The sequence below is a fragment of the Dendrobates tinctorius genome, unplaced genomic scaffold (genome assembly GCF_039654945.1).
Source record: "Dendrobates tinctorius isolate UK_male_01 unplaced genomic scaffold, ASM3965494v1 ptg000030l, whole genome shotgun sequence".
NCBI lineage: Eukaryota > Metazoa > Chordata > Amphibia > Anura > Dendrobatidae > Dendrobates > Dendrobates tinctorius.
In genome coordinates, this window is record NW_027361698.1 from 25,346,795 (window position 1) to 25,361,665 (window position 14,871).

Consider the following 14,871-nt stretch of genomic DNA (forward strand, 5'->3'; position numbering starts at 1 on the left):
CGCAGTGATAGTTCCACAAAGTAAACTTTCTCCCATCTCCCTAATGCATCTGTGGAGCTCAGCCACAGTGATCTTGGGGTTCTTCTTTACCTCACTCACCTATGCTCTTCTCCCACAATTGCTCAGTTTGGCTGGACGGTCAGGTCTAGGAAGACTTCTGGTGGTCCCAAACTTCTTCTATTAAGGATTATGGAGGCCACTGTGCTCTTAGGAACCTTGAGTACTGCAGAAATTCTTTTGTAACCTTGGCCAGATCTGTGCCTTGCCATTATTCTGTCTCTGAGCTCCTTGGCCAGTTCCTTTGACCTCATGATTCTCATTTGGTCTGACATGCACTGTGAGCTGTGAGGTCTTATATAGACAGGTGTGTGTCTTTACAAATCAAGTCCTATCAGTTTAATTAAACAAAGCTGGACTCCAATGAAGGAGTAGAACCATCTCGAGGAGGATCACAAGGAAATGGACAGCATGTGACTTAAATATGAGTGGATGAGCAAAGGGTCTGAATACTTATAACCATGTGATATTTCAGTTTTTCTTTTTTAATAAATTTGCAAAAAATTCTACATTTCTATTTTTATTTCAGTCAAGACGGGGTGCACAGTGTACATTAATGAGAAAAAAATGAACTTTTTTGAATTTACCAAATGGCTGCAATGAAACAAAGAGTGAAAAATTTAAAGGGGTCTGAATACTTCCCATGCCCACTGTATATTTTATATATGCAAAGACAATTTCATTTTTGTTCATGGTGGTGGGAGCGGGGAATCCATTTCAGTTTGGTGGTCCTCAAGTATATGTTATAATGGTGGGCAGAAACTGAAAGTATGGTTGGCCTGCTTCCACCATCATGCCAAAGGGAAGCAGAATAGAGAAACTGATGAAAAAAAATAAACATGTGCGCAAGAGACTGCATTCAGGTTCAGCCATGAAAATATTGCAGTATGTCAGACACAGCCGTATCACAGAAGAGATCATGTTAATGATTAGGATTGTAAAAAAGCTGAAGCAGACCTGCTTCCTCATCATCCTCCTCCTCTTCCTCATCATCTGAGCTGGATGACAAGGGAGTTGGTGCAAAGTTAGCTTGATTATTGACAAATCCAGCATACTGCATGCCTGCAAATTATAGAAAGTACAAGAGAAGTCAGACAGGAGGAAATCACAGCAGACCGTGTACAGGACAGAAGACTCACACAACGTCACTGAAGCTCTGCGATGGCAGGTATAAAGCTTCCCCACCAGGAGAGCCATTAATGGAAAGAGGCAAGATCATTATACCAGGAGTAGAAAGAAAGGTCCACTCTTTCTCCTTTGTCTAGTGACTTCGGAGCGGCAACTATTTCTAGAAAAGAGACTTTCTTCCTAATCCTGGATACCTGAACTACTTATTGGTGCAGTGTTCAGCCTTAATGTTTACAGGGGTATTCTGGTTTCCCCATTTATGGCTGAGAAGGAAATACTTGTCGATAGAGAAACAGATAAGCGGACTGTGTTACGATTTTTCCATAATTCCCATTCACTTCTATTGGATTCATGCAACCAACCTAATACAATCCACAATCCAGCCGCAGACAGACAGGTATTCCCATCTTATACAGAAATGGCGGCGGTAGGGATATACCACAAATGGGAAGGTTTCTAATCACCAAACAAGAAAAGGTGGATTTAAAAATGTAGGGGAATTGAAACAAGGTTAAAAGATACATTATATAATGGAATGTTCTTTTACATAAACTCAGAGGCCTTTAAGGCCATGTGCACAGGTAGTGGATGGTGCTGCGGATTTGGAAAAATCCGCAGGTCATAAGACCTGCGTTTTACCTGCGGTTTCACACCTGGACAATAGAGAAGGTGAAAAACCGCTGCAGATTCCGCACAAAGAATTGACATGCTGCGGATTTGAAACCACAGGAAATCCGCGCGGAAAAATCCGCAGCATGTGCACAGCAGTTTTATTTCCATCGAATACAATGGTACTGTACAACGCAGCCAAATCTGCTGCGGATCCGCAGGGCCAAAAACGCTGCGGATCCGCAGCAGAATGCGCAACGTGTGCACATGGCCTTTTGTGTCAAAACATTTTCAGCTACTAAGATCAAATTTTAATCAGGATGTGCAAAGAAAAAGTGTGAGCGTGCATGTCCGAAAAAAAAGAGAAAAAAAAAAAAAGAAAAAAAAAGGGAGAAAAAAAAAAAGTGAATTATGGCCCACTTTAAAGACTTAGGCCGGGGTCACACTGCGTTATGGCAGTCCATTAGACGGACTAAGTTACACCGCGGCATAACGCCATGTAACTCAGTCCGTTAACGCTGCCATTCACCCCCACTATCGGGGGCATCGCATGATGTGCCGTCATTCAAGGACGGAGCCTCGGACGCGGGCTGCAGCATCTGAGGCTCAATCACCGGTAGCGCAGATGAAGGATCTGCGCTAGCGGTATAGCATAACGCTATGCGTTGAATGGGCTGCCTTAACGCAGTATGAACCTGCCCTTAGCAAAAAGGTTCTAACAAGCATTGAAAAAATATTCTTACACAGTCATTCCAAATCACATTATTCTTATCATTCAGCTCCACGGCAGTGAAAAGCTGTCATTTCCTATACAAGCTCCTAAGTGGGGCCATGAAAATCACGAGCAGGACCTGAACATGCAGGGAGGCTGCAGAAGCGGTCAGGCAAAGACACACAAGGATCCCGATACTGAAGGAGACATATAGACAAGTGCCTATTCTGGAAGCAAATGTATTCTCAACTTTTGCCAAGAGAATTACTTTAATGACCCCAAGGACGTAAATGGTATAAAGTGATCGGTATGTGTATTCTTGGTAAATACGAAGGAAACCTACAAGAATAGAGGTATCTATCGGATCTTTTCCATCACCCATACCGATTTATATACCCTGTAAAACCAGAAAGTGAACGATGCTGTCCTGTCCATTAATCAATTCAAGACCCCGCTATTCCCAGTGGGTGACGTGAAATTGTTGTGTCAAGTGCACGCTACAAGTAATCAATGGGCACTGTTTGGAAGCAGTTTTTACTACTTCATCAGACCTGACATCCGCCTGGATGGCACTACAGCCAAACAGGAGCTGCTGATTGGTTGTAGTGGGGAAGGTGATAACAATTTGATGTCACCCGCTGGCATCAGTGGAAGGGCTCTGCAGCGAGAGGTGAGCATGGACTTTTTATGTAATTTGGGTCCTGAATTGATTAAGCAGGGGTTATCAAGTAGCGCACAACCCCAGAATCTTCCAGAGACTAACTCAAAATTATACAAGTTCATGGAAACTCCTAAAACAAAACCCTTTTCTGTGTATTCTTTGTAGGACGGTCACCTTGTTGTACGGTTGGCTGAGCTGTATGTGGAGGAGCCGAAGATCCCGATGACTGGTTTGCAGAAGCCGGATACGTTGCTGTTGAGTTAGGAGCAGATACTGCCGAACTAGGCTGTCCACGATCTGATGTCTGCCCGACAGCAGCAAATGCAGAAGACACTGAGGGGCGAAAAAAGGAAAGTTAGTATAATTTTTTAACCCTGATTACTAAAGTATAACGTGTATAGTATTTTTGTTTTCCAACAGGACATATGCATGTATGGAATTTTTATCTAAGCTTTTGCTTTCAATCCTCATTTAGGCCACGAAGCTTAAAGCACTTTCTTCTGCATTAAATTTGCTGCATTTAACAATTCCAAGACGTGAATTCGTGACATCTCATGTCCACCGTGAGATTAAAGATGCTGCTGAACTGTGCATTTTGGTGCATATTTTGCTTATAGAGTTCTATGGAGAGCCTGAAAAATGCAATTGTACCTTTATTCGTGGAATTTCAGCACTAAAAATACATTTGCACCAAAAAGCATAAAAATAAGGAAAGTACAACAAAAACGTAATAAAAAGAGACGATTGCTATTGCGTATTTTGGTGAAGACATGCAAAGAAAAAAACATGGAAAAATGCACATGGGAGCAGGAGCTAACACTTTACATTTACATCCAGATTTTCCACAGCAATTAAAAAATAAAAAGAGGATAATGTGTCCATGTTGCAGATAAGTGGACAAAATGTACATCTTCACACCAGCTCTATCCTTTTGAAACTGAATCTGTCACCAGGTTTTTGCTGCTAAATATGAGAGCTGCATAATACAGGGGCAGAAACCCTGATTCCAGCAATGTGTCACTTACCGGCAGCTTTCTAACATTTTGATAAAAAAATCACAATTTTATCTGCTGTAGATCTAGCGATTCTGTGAATGCTGAACCCTGTATATCCCCGCCTACACCACTGATTGGCAGCTGTGTACACTGTGCATAGGCAGAAAGCTGACAGTGGTGGGGGCAGGGTTATACAGCGCTCATGAATATGGAGGACTAGGTAACTGCAGCCTTACTAGTCTTCTAGTGATAATTTCCTGCTGATAAAAAGAAGCAGCCCAGTAGGGATACGTTGCTGGAATCATGGTCTCTGCCCCTACATTATCCTGCTCTCAGATTAGGTGGCAAAAATCTGGTGACAGATTCCCTTCCTTCATGCTGTCCAGCAATGCAGTTATTTCTAAGAACTGTAATGTAGGTTTTGTTAATGAAATAAAGCAAAACATGTTGTGGTTCATAGCTGAAATATCATTACCAACATGTAAGCAATGCCTGCATTGGTACTAACTTCTGTTACTGAAAATCCTTATGGTCTTATAAAGACGTGACTGATGAAAAGTTGTGATCAGAGGCTGAGCCACATCTCGCACTTACACAGTGCTCTAATTCACAGGCCTTGATCCACTTCAGGTCATTTAGAAGATGTAATCCACTGCAGCTAATGCCTGACACATCTGCCACAATCTGTAAAAAACTGGCCTGACCTGAAGACGGGAAGGTGCCAAATTCAGAGCATACGTATGTATACAGCTTATCGATACCAAGACGAGGCAAATCCCAGAAGGCAGGGCCCAGAAAAGACGACGGGCCCTCAGTTATATAGTGTTCATGAAGGACAAGAACAAACATACTACAATTACTGTACTCTATCAGGAACATGGCAGGAGAATGTGACAAGGACGCCCGTGTGATCCCAGACTCAGGGTCTGTACTGATAAGGGTGAAAGGAGCAGTGTGGTCCCCATTAACTAACCCGGGTCTGTACCTGGCTTGTAGCTTCATTCATTGAGATCGGTCTGGTCTCTAACTAATCTACACCACTAGAGAACACCAATATAATGGCGATATGCCCCGATTTTTAATTGCCTGTGTATTCCATTCTTTGTCCATATAAGGATTCTTTTACACTTACCGGGTCGCAAAAAACTTGCGGATCGCCGTTTTCCAATGCTATGGAAGAAGTATTGGGGGGAAAAAAAAAAAAAAAAAAAAAGGCTTTCCGCAAAACCGGAAGGTTTTCAATGGGGGCCGTGTCCGTACGCCGTGAAAAAGATTGAGCAGGCTCAATCCTTCTTCACAGCCGCAAATACGCCCCTCACGGCCATAAGGCACACCGTGGAATTTTCGCGGGCCGATTTTGCGGCCCCATAGAAATCTATTGGGGCCACAAAAACATGGTAAGTGTAAAAGAACCCTAATCATTGTGTGTTTGATTTCATGCATTAATAATCATGATTTCATTGGCTTGCATTTTTTGATATTGGTGTTCTCGGAATTTATGTGTATGGGAGCCCAATTCTAGTGATTGTGTATATGGGTGTTCACAAACTGTAACACTACCACGACTTCTTGGAGACCTACAATACTGTATACTGGAGACCGATACAGATCTGGCTCTACAGGGCTATATTCTGTTCTTGATCTTAATGCACCACTCCAGCGGTTTTGTTTTTATTGCACCGCCGGAGTGGTGCTTTAAAAGTAATTCCCCTGCCCCCGCTTCATACTCACCTGCCGCTGCCTAGATCCTTTTCCCAGTGCAGCTCTCGTCGGTCTCAGGCGAAAAGTGACCTGCCGGCAGCTCCAGTGTTTCATGGACTCCGCAGGTGGTCACTTTACAGGTTACATTTAACATGTCTAGGACAAAAAAAAAAAAAAAGTGTGTGTTTGCTCACTTCGCTTCTGTATCTTTGTATTGTTGGGGGAGGAGTGGTTTTATTAGATCTTTGTTATATTGTGTGCACCAAGTCAATGGCCCCCAGAGGTTCCAATAAAGGACCTGATACAGAACATTTTCCCTCCATCAAACACATCCTCTAAACATTGCTGTTGGTTGCCTGTTACTTTAATATCTGCTGCCAATATGAATTTTGCCTGGTGGCTTGAGAGAAGCGGCAGTATCTGGCCTGCGAAACCATGACAAATAATCCACCCTACTACCGGGACTGCTTCAGGCAGAAATTACATTGGCAGCACAGATTCGTGGCTAGGCCCTCTCTTATACAATAGTAGAGAAAATGCACTGCCTCAATCACATGTAGACCCCCCTATACTCACATTATAGGGGGCTCAGGGTTACTCAGGTGATGATCGCTTGCCTATTTCCTCCAGTTGGCATCCACCCTATTGGCAAGGTTAATAAGGGTATGTTCACACGTAGCATTTTTGACTAGTTTTCTTCAGGTTATAGCCAGCAACTCCCCTCTCCTCCCAAAAAATGTACCACAGGTTTAAAAAGCAAAACATCACACGGTCTCAAGGTAGGGAAATGTAGAAATTTCATTCATTTTGCTGTTACTATAAATTGCTGCTTTTTCTCCTGTATGAAAAAAGTTGAGTGCAGACACACAACATGTGAACAAGCCCGAATACACTTTATAGGAAGAGACGGTAACTATTTATTCCGATAAGGTCGGCCGTGGGAGAACGTACGAACCCAATCCACCGCAGCCTGCTTTCCTAGCAGGTGACATTGCATCACTGCACTGACTCTTGTTCTCGGTCATCTCCTTTGGGAACATAACCTACATACGACACCTGCACACACAACCCCGAGCCACGAGGATCACAACACCACACGTTTCTGTTGGTGGTTACAAACCACCTCCAATGATTCACGGCAGACATCACTAACCTCTCACACATCACACAGCCTGTGTATGGAACAGGGCCATTCCCAGCTCGGACATGCGATATGGCATAAATGTCTGATAGATGCCAGTCCTAGCGACCCCCATATCTCTCCAGGCAGAAAACGAATGGAGAAGTAGCTTCAGATACATGATGGTCAATGTACGTCAATGGGAGCTATAGAGGAGCCGAGACCCACATCTATCAGACAGTATGGGCTGTATCCTATGAATATGCTATAAATGACCAAAATGAGAAAAACCCCTTTAACTGAAAAGTCATTCTTGGCCACAGTATATCCGATGATAACATTTCACTTGTAGAATTGTGCACCAGACCCCCATATTGTCCGAACGCCCTCTTTATAGCCAAGTGACATTCTCCAGGACGTCGTGCATTCATTGTCTCGCTGTGAACACACAGGGCTTGTTCAGCAGACAGACTATTGCTCCCTCCCACCTTTCACAAATGCTGACCATCCGCTCCAGGCTGACTACGGTTTCCCCACATACCATGTTACAGATCTGAAATTCCTCATATATTCTATATATTGTACAAAATATATATATCTAATATATAAAGATCAATGTGTGTGTGTGTGTATGTCCGGGATTGGCATCCGCACCGTCGCAGCTACAGCCACAAAATTTGGCACAGTCACATGTCTGAACCCCGAGAGCGTCCTAAGCTATGTTGTGAGGCGAAATTTTAACCCCGCGTGTTCCAATTCACCAAACAATTTTGCCCCTATCTACATAATGGGGAAAAAAGTGTGTGTGTATCAAGCCCCGCCCCTCAATATGATGTCATAATGGTTGCCATGGTGACGCTTATGTCATCATAGGTTGCAAGCACCGCCCCTCATTATGATGTCATAATGGTTGCCATGGCAATGCTAATGTCATAATAGGTTGCAATGGCGAAGATGCTGTCAATGGTTGGCATGGTGACGATGATGTCTTAATAGGTTGCAATGGTGACGGTTATGTCATAACGGTTGCCATGGCGATGATGTCATACTGGGTATATGGGCACGGGACTATGGGATGGAGGATGTGTATATGGGCACAGGACTATGGGATGGCGGATATGTACAGTATGATGGGTCTATGGGCATGGGACTATGAGATGAAGGATGTGTGATGGGTATATGGGCACTCGACTATGGGATGGCAAATATGTATGATGGGTATATGGGCATGGGACTATGGGATGGAGGATATGTATGATGGGTATATGGGCACGGGCCTATGGGATGGTGGATATGTATGATGGGTATATGGGAACGGGCCTATGGGATGTTGGATATGTATGATGGGTATATGGGAACGGGACTATGGGATGGAGGATAATTATAATTTGTTATAACTAACCACAGTTAGTTACTATGCCCGGGCAGCGCCGGGCTCTTCAGCTAGTATATATATCTACATACATACATACATACATACATATACAGCTCTGGCAAAAATTAAGAGACCACTGCAAAATGTTCAGTTTGTCTGATTTTTCTCTTTATAGGTATATTTTTGAATAAAATGTAAATTGCTCTTTTATTCTATAAACTACTGACATGAATTTGAATTTCCAAGCACTAAAGTTTGTATTTATTTTCAGAAAATGAGAAATGGTCAAAATAACAAAAAAAATGCAGCGCTTGCAGACTTCAAATAACGCTGAGAAAATAAGTTCATAATCATTTAGAAACAACAATACTAATGTTTTACCTCAGGAAGAGTTCAGAAATCAATATTTTGTGGAATAACCATGATTTTTAATCACAGTAATCATGCGCCTTGGCATGCTTTCCACCAGTCTTTCACAATTTTTTTGAGTGACCTTTTGCCACTCTTGGTACAAAAATGTACAGTTCTTCTTTATTTGATGGCTTGTGACTATCCATCTTCCTCTTGATTACATTCCAGAGGTTTTCAGTGGGGTTCAGGTCTGGAGATTGGGCTGGCCATGACGGGGATTTGATGTGGTGGTCCTTCATCCACACACTGATTGACCTGTGTGGCATGGCGCATTGTCCTGCTGGAAAAAACAGTCCTCAGAGTTGGGGAACATTGCCTGAGCAGAAGGAATCAACTGTTTTTCCAGGATAACCTTGTAAGCGGCTTGATTCACATGTCCTTTGCAAAGATTAACCTGCCCAATTCCAGCATCCCCAGATCATCACCGATCCTCCACCAAATTTCACAGTGGGTGCAAGACACTGTGACTTGTGCACCTCTCCAGGTCTCCATCTATCCATTAGACGACCAGTTGTTGGGCAAAGCTGAAGTTTAGACTTATCAGAGATTACCTTACTCCAGTCCTCTATGGTCCAATCCTTATGGTCTTTGGCAAGCTTCAGCCTGGCTCTCCTTTGCTTCTCATAGATGGCTTTTTTCTACCTTTACATGACTTGAGCCCTGCCTCTAGGAGCCTGTTACGAACTGTTCTTGCTGTGCACTTCACCCCAGCTGCCATTTGCCATTCCATTTGACTTGATGTCATTCTGCGGTTGCTGAATGACATTCAAATAAGAAGACGGTCATCCCGGTCCGTGGAGAGTCGCGTTCGCGCTCTGCCAATCTGTAGCTTTGTTGACCCCAATGTCTGCTGCTTGACCTTGTTGTAATGGACTGCCATCTTAGAAATTTTAAGGATGGAGGCAACATGACACTCACTGTATCGCTCTGCTAGTAAAGCCAGAATTGAGCCCTTTTCCTCACTAAAGACTTTTCTTTTCAACTCCTTTGGCATGGTTGAGGCTATGTGCCCACGTAGCGTTTTAAACCGGACACCTTCCCAGAAAACGCGCGTTTTTTCCCGCGATTATGTTTGCGTTTTTTCCGCGATTTTCGTGTGCGGAATTCAAGCACTTTTCAAGCAATCTAAAGTATCGCTTGGAAAGTGATTAACAGGTTGGTCACACTCGTCAAACATAGTGTTTGACAAGTGTGACCAACTTTTTACTATTGAGGCTGCCTATGCAGCATCAATAATAAAAGACAGAATGTTAAAAATGATAAAAAAAATAAAAAATTGGGGTATATTTACCTTCCGACGTCCCGCGCAGCCTCAGCGACGCTCCCATTCCCAGCGATGATGTTGGTCTCGCGTTGCTATAGCGATCTCACGAGACCGCTAGAGTAACGCGAGACTACGTCATCACAGGTCCTTGCCGTAAGGCATTACTGGGAACGCTGCGCGTGACGCCGGAAGGTAAATATACCCCGATTTTTTATTTATTTTTTTTTACAGGGGTATGGTACCCAGGGCCTGGAGGACAGTCTCCTCTCCTCCACACCGTGGGTACCATCCACACATGAGACGCTTAACTTTGCGCATGGTGGGCACAGCCACATGCGGGAAGTAAGCGGTTCTCATGCATTCCTATGGTGCGGAATCGCAGCAATTCTTTGCTATTCCGCAAAAAGAATGAGCATGCTTCGGTTTTTTCCGCGATGCGATTCCACCGCAGAAAAAAGCGCAGCATTAGCACAGCATGTGCGGAATGCCATAGGAATGCATGGGGGGCGTTCTGTACGAGTTTTTTTAAAACGTTTTCGCGGCAAAAACGCTTAAAAATCGCATCGTGGGCACACAGCCTAAAAGTTATTTTTTCATTCCTATTACTTTTAGGATATTACTAGCACTTGTTTTGCCATTCAACTTGTCCTATTGCAAGAGGATTGTGGACACCACAGCAGGGTTTTTAGGCTATGTGCACACGTAGTTTTTTGGTGTGCGGATTTTGGAGAGAAAACCGCAGGTAAATCCGCAGGACAAAAGTCCTGCTGTTTATCTGCGGTTTTACACCTCATAATGGATGAGGTGTAAACCTGCAGCGTTTCTGCACCAAACAATTGACATGCTGCGGATTGTAAACCGCATGTAAAAAAAACGCAGCATGTGCACTGCGTTTTTTAATTTCCATAGGAAATAAAGGTACTGCACAACACAGCAGGATCTGCTGCGGACCCGCAGCTGCAGAAACGCTGCGGAACCGCAGCAGAATCCGCACTGTGTGCACATACCCTTATACTTTCCGTCGTTAAATAAGATATGGTTCAGGTGATCACCTAATCAGAACCACATTAAGTAGAATGAGGTGTACTCTGGTTGGAATTCAACTGACACTGGAATGGAATGGCTGCCAGACATGTAGAGAAGCTGATTTTTATAAAACTGTGCAGTGGTCTCTTAATTTTTGCTAGAGCTGCATATATATATATTTATTTTTTTGTGCAAAAATACAGAGAACCCAACTTTAGGGAAAGGGCTCATGCCTTAGCCCCTTTACCCCCAAGGGTGGTTTGCACGTTAATGACCGGGCCGATTTTTACAATTCTGACCACTGTCCCTTTATGAAGTAATAACTCTAGAACGCTTCCATGGATCCCGGTGATTCTGACATTGTTTTCTTGTGACATATTATACTTCATGTTAGTGGTAAAATTTCTTTGATATAACGTGCGTTTATTTAAAAAAAACGGAAATTTGGCGAAAATGTTTAACATTTCGCAATTTTCCAACTTTGAATTTTCATGCCCTTAAATCATAGAGATATGGCACACAAAATACTTAAGTAACATTTCCCACATGTCTACTTTACATCAGCACAACTTTGGAACCAACATTTTTTTTTTTTTTGTTAGGAAGTTAAGGGTTAAAAGTTGACCAGCGATTTCTCATTTTTACAACACCAAATTTTTTTTTTTTTTTTAAAGGGACCATATCATATTTGAAGCCACTTTGAGGGGTCTGTATGACAGAAAATACTCTAAAGTGACAACATTCTAAAAACTGCACCCCTCAAGGTGCTCTCAAAACCACATTCAAGAAGTAACCCTTCAGGTGCTTCACAGGAATTTTTGCAACAGGCCAGATAGAATAGCAGAAGTACGAATCGATGGGCACCTAGGGAACAGTGACCACAATATAATACAATTCCACTTGTCCTTCAGTAAGGTGCCCTGGAAGGGGGTTACAAAAATGCTGAATTTCAGGAAAGCAAAGTTTGATCAGCTTAGAGAGGACCTTCGCCGAATTGATTGGGATAATGTCCTCAAAAATAGGAGCACAGAAAATAAATGGGAAATATTTAAATCAGCTTTACACACCCACTGCGAGCTAGCCATACCGTACAGAAATAAAAGGGCTAGGAACAGGAGAACACCAATGTGGCTAATAAGGATGTAAAAAGGGCAATAAATAACAAGAACAAGGCATTTAGGAAGCTAAAACAAGAAAGCAATGAAGAAGCACTAAAAAGTTCTAGAGAAAAAAATAAAATGTGTAAAAAACAAATACATTTAGCAAAAGTGGAATCTGAGAGACTCATTGTTAAGGAAAGTAAAACAAACCCCAAACTATTCTTTAATTATATAAACAGTAAAATGATTAAAATTGATGGTGTCGGCCCTTTAAAGAACAATGAGGGTGAAATCATAGAGAGCGATGTGGGAAAAGCAAATGTTTTAAATACTTTTTTCTCAACAGTGTTCACACAGGAAAAGGATTTGCCAGGGGAAATGCAGAGTGATAATGTAAAATCCCCATTAAGTATTACCTGCCTAACCCAGGAAGGAGTGCAGAACCGCCTTAGTAAGATTAAAATTGACAAATCACCAGGCCCTGATGGCATTCACCCTCGGGTATTAAGGGAGTTAAGTAATGTGATAGACAGGCCTCTATTTGTTTAAAGACTCTATAGAAACAGGGTCTGTTCCTTTCGACTGGCGGCAAGCAAATGTGGTACCAATATTCAAAAAGGGGTGTAAAAGGGAACCTGGAAACTATAGGCCGGTAAGCTTAACATCTGTTGTGGGTAAAATTTTTGAAGGGTTTCTAAGGGATACCATTATGGAATATCTCAATGTTAATAAATGTTTAACTCCATATCAACATGGATTTATGAAGGATCGCTCCTGTCAGACTAACCTGATCAGCTTCTATGAGGATGTAAGCTCTCAAATGGACCAAGGAGAATCATTGGATGTCATTTATCTCGACTTCTCTAAAGCATTTGACACTGTCTCACATAAAAGATTGGTAAGTAAGATGAGAAAGCTTGGGCTAGGGGAAAATGTGTGTAGATGGGTAGGTAGCTGGCTTAGTGATAGAAAACAAAGAGTGGTTATTAATGGGGCATACTTAGATTGGGCCAGGGTTACTATTGGGGTACCACAGGGTTCTGTATTGGGCCCCCTACTATTTAATATATTTATTAATGATCTAGTGGGTGGCTTACACAGTGAAATATCAGTATTTGCAGATGATACAAAACTATGTAAAGTAGTTAACACAAAGGAGGACAGTTTGCAACTACAGACAGATTTGAGTAACTTGGAGAATTGGGCTGAAAATGGCAAATGAGGTTTAACACAGATAAGTGTAAGGTCATGCACATGGGAAGGAGAAACAGATGCTACAATTACTTACTAAATGGGAAACTGCTGGGGAAATCAGACATGGAAAAAGACTTGGGCATCTTAGTCAATAAGAAGCTAAATTGGAGTGCCCAGTGTCAGGCAGCTGCCACCAAAGCAAATAGGGTCATGGGATGCATTAGAAGAGGTCTGGGGACACGAGATGAAAACATAATTCTCCCTCTGTACAAATCACTCGTCAGACCACACTTGGAGTATTGTGTGCAATTTTGGACGCCGGTGCTCAAGAAAGACATTACTGAACTTGAAAGGGTTCAAAGGCGGGCTACTAAAATGATAAATGGAGTTGGTTCACTACAATACCCAGAAAGGTTATCAAAATTAGGTCTATTTACTCTAGAAAAGAGAAGACTTAGGGGACACCTAATATATATGTACAAGTATATCAGAGGGCAATACAGAGATCTCTCCAATGAACTGTTTGTACCAAGGACTGTGACAAGAACAATGGGGCATTCTCTTCGTTTGGAGGAAAGACAATTTCTGCAACAGCATAGAAGAGGGTTCTTCACGGTAAGAGCAGTGAGGCTCTGGAATTCTCTTCCTGAGGAAGTGGTGATGGCCAACTCACTGAATGAATTTAAGAAAGGAATGGATGCTTTTCTTGTGAGTAACAGTATAGAAGGTTACGAATAACAGAATATTATAGGTAGATGGTTGACCCAGCATAGGGGAAGGAACTTTTTTCCCTATGGAGAAAATTGGCTTCTACTCTGTGGGTGTTTTACCTTCCCCAGGATCAACTATGCAGAACAGCGGCACTAAAAATAGGCTGAACTAGATGGACATAAGGTCTTCCTTCAGCCTTCAAAACTATGTTACTATGAATGTTTAAAAAAAAAAAAATTAACATGACATTTTTTCACAAACAAATTACTTCAGGTTCAATTTTTTTTATTTAGCAAGGTTAACAGGAGAAATTGGACCCCAAAAGTTATTGTGCAATTTGTCATGAGTACCAGGGCTGTGGAGTCGGAGTCGTGGAGTCGGAGTCGGTGCTCATTTTGGTGGAGTTGGAGTCGGTATAAAATGGACCGACTCGGACTCCTAAAATATATAATAAATTGGGTACAGTAATTCAATGCAGGATGTGCTGAATATTTTTTCATAGGAGTTTGGGAAAGTTATGAAATGTCCTATAAATGGCTGTTATATTCCTGATCTAAGGCTACATTCACACACAGCGTTTTTCCTGTGTTTTTTGAGGATACGTTTTTCAGCTGCAAAAGCTGATCATCTTTTTAAAAAAACTGCATCACCTGAAAGGTTTTTGAGCTCATAGATAATGTTTTCAATAGCAAAAGCAGATTAGAAATCTGCTCTATCCATTTATCCATATCTGTCTATCCAAATCGTATCTGTACCAAAAAGAATGAAAACCGGGTAGTACACCAATATATATTCTGTTCTATCTAA

At 42.2% G+C, this 14,871-nt stretch overlaps 1 protein-coding gene across 3 annotated transcripts in view; it reads right to left on the minus strand.

Annotated features, from left to right (window-relative positions):
- Positions 1-14,871, minus strand: part of SEC24B (SEC24 homolog B, COPII coat complex component) — a 162,302-nt gene that overhangs the window by 135,243 nt on the left and 12,188 nt on the right. For 2 of the 3 annotated variants that reach the window (XM_073571976.1, XM_073571975.1), the window contains exons 3-4: positions 3,342-3,500; positions 1,015-1,119 (exon numbers count right to left, since the gene is read on the minus strand). In XM_073571976.1, the coding sequence (XP_073428077.1) occupies positions 1,015-1,119; positions 3,342-3,500 (264 nt within the window). The remainder of the gene's footprint in view (positions 1-1,014; positions 1,120-3,341; positions 3,501-14,871) is intronic. The other variant, XM_073571977.1, reaches the window with a different exon arrangement.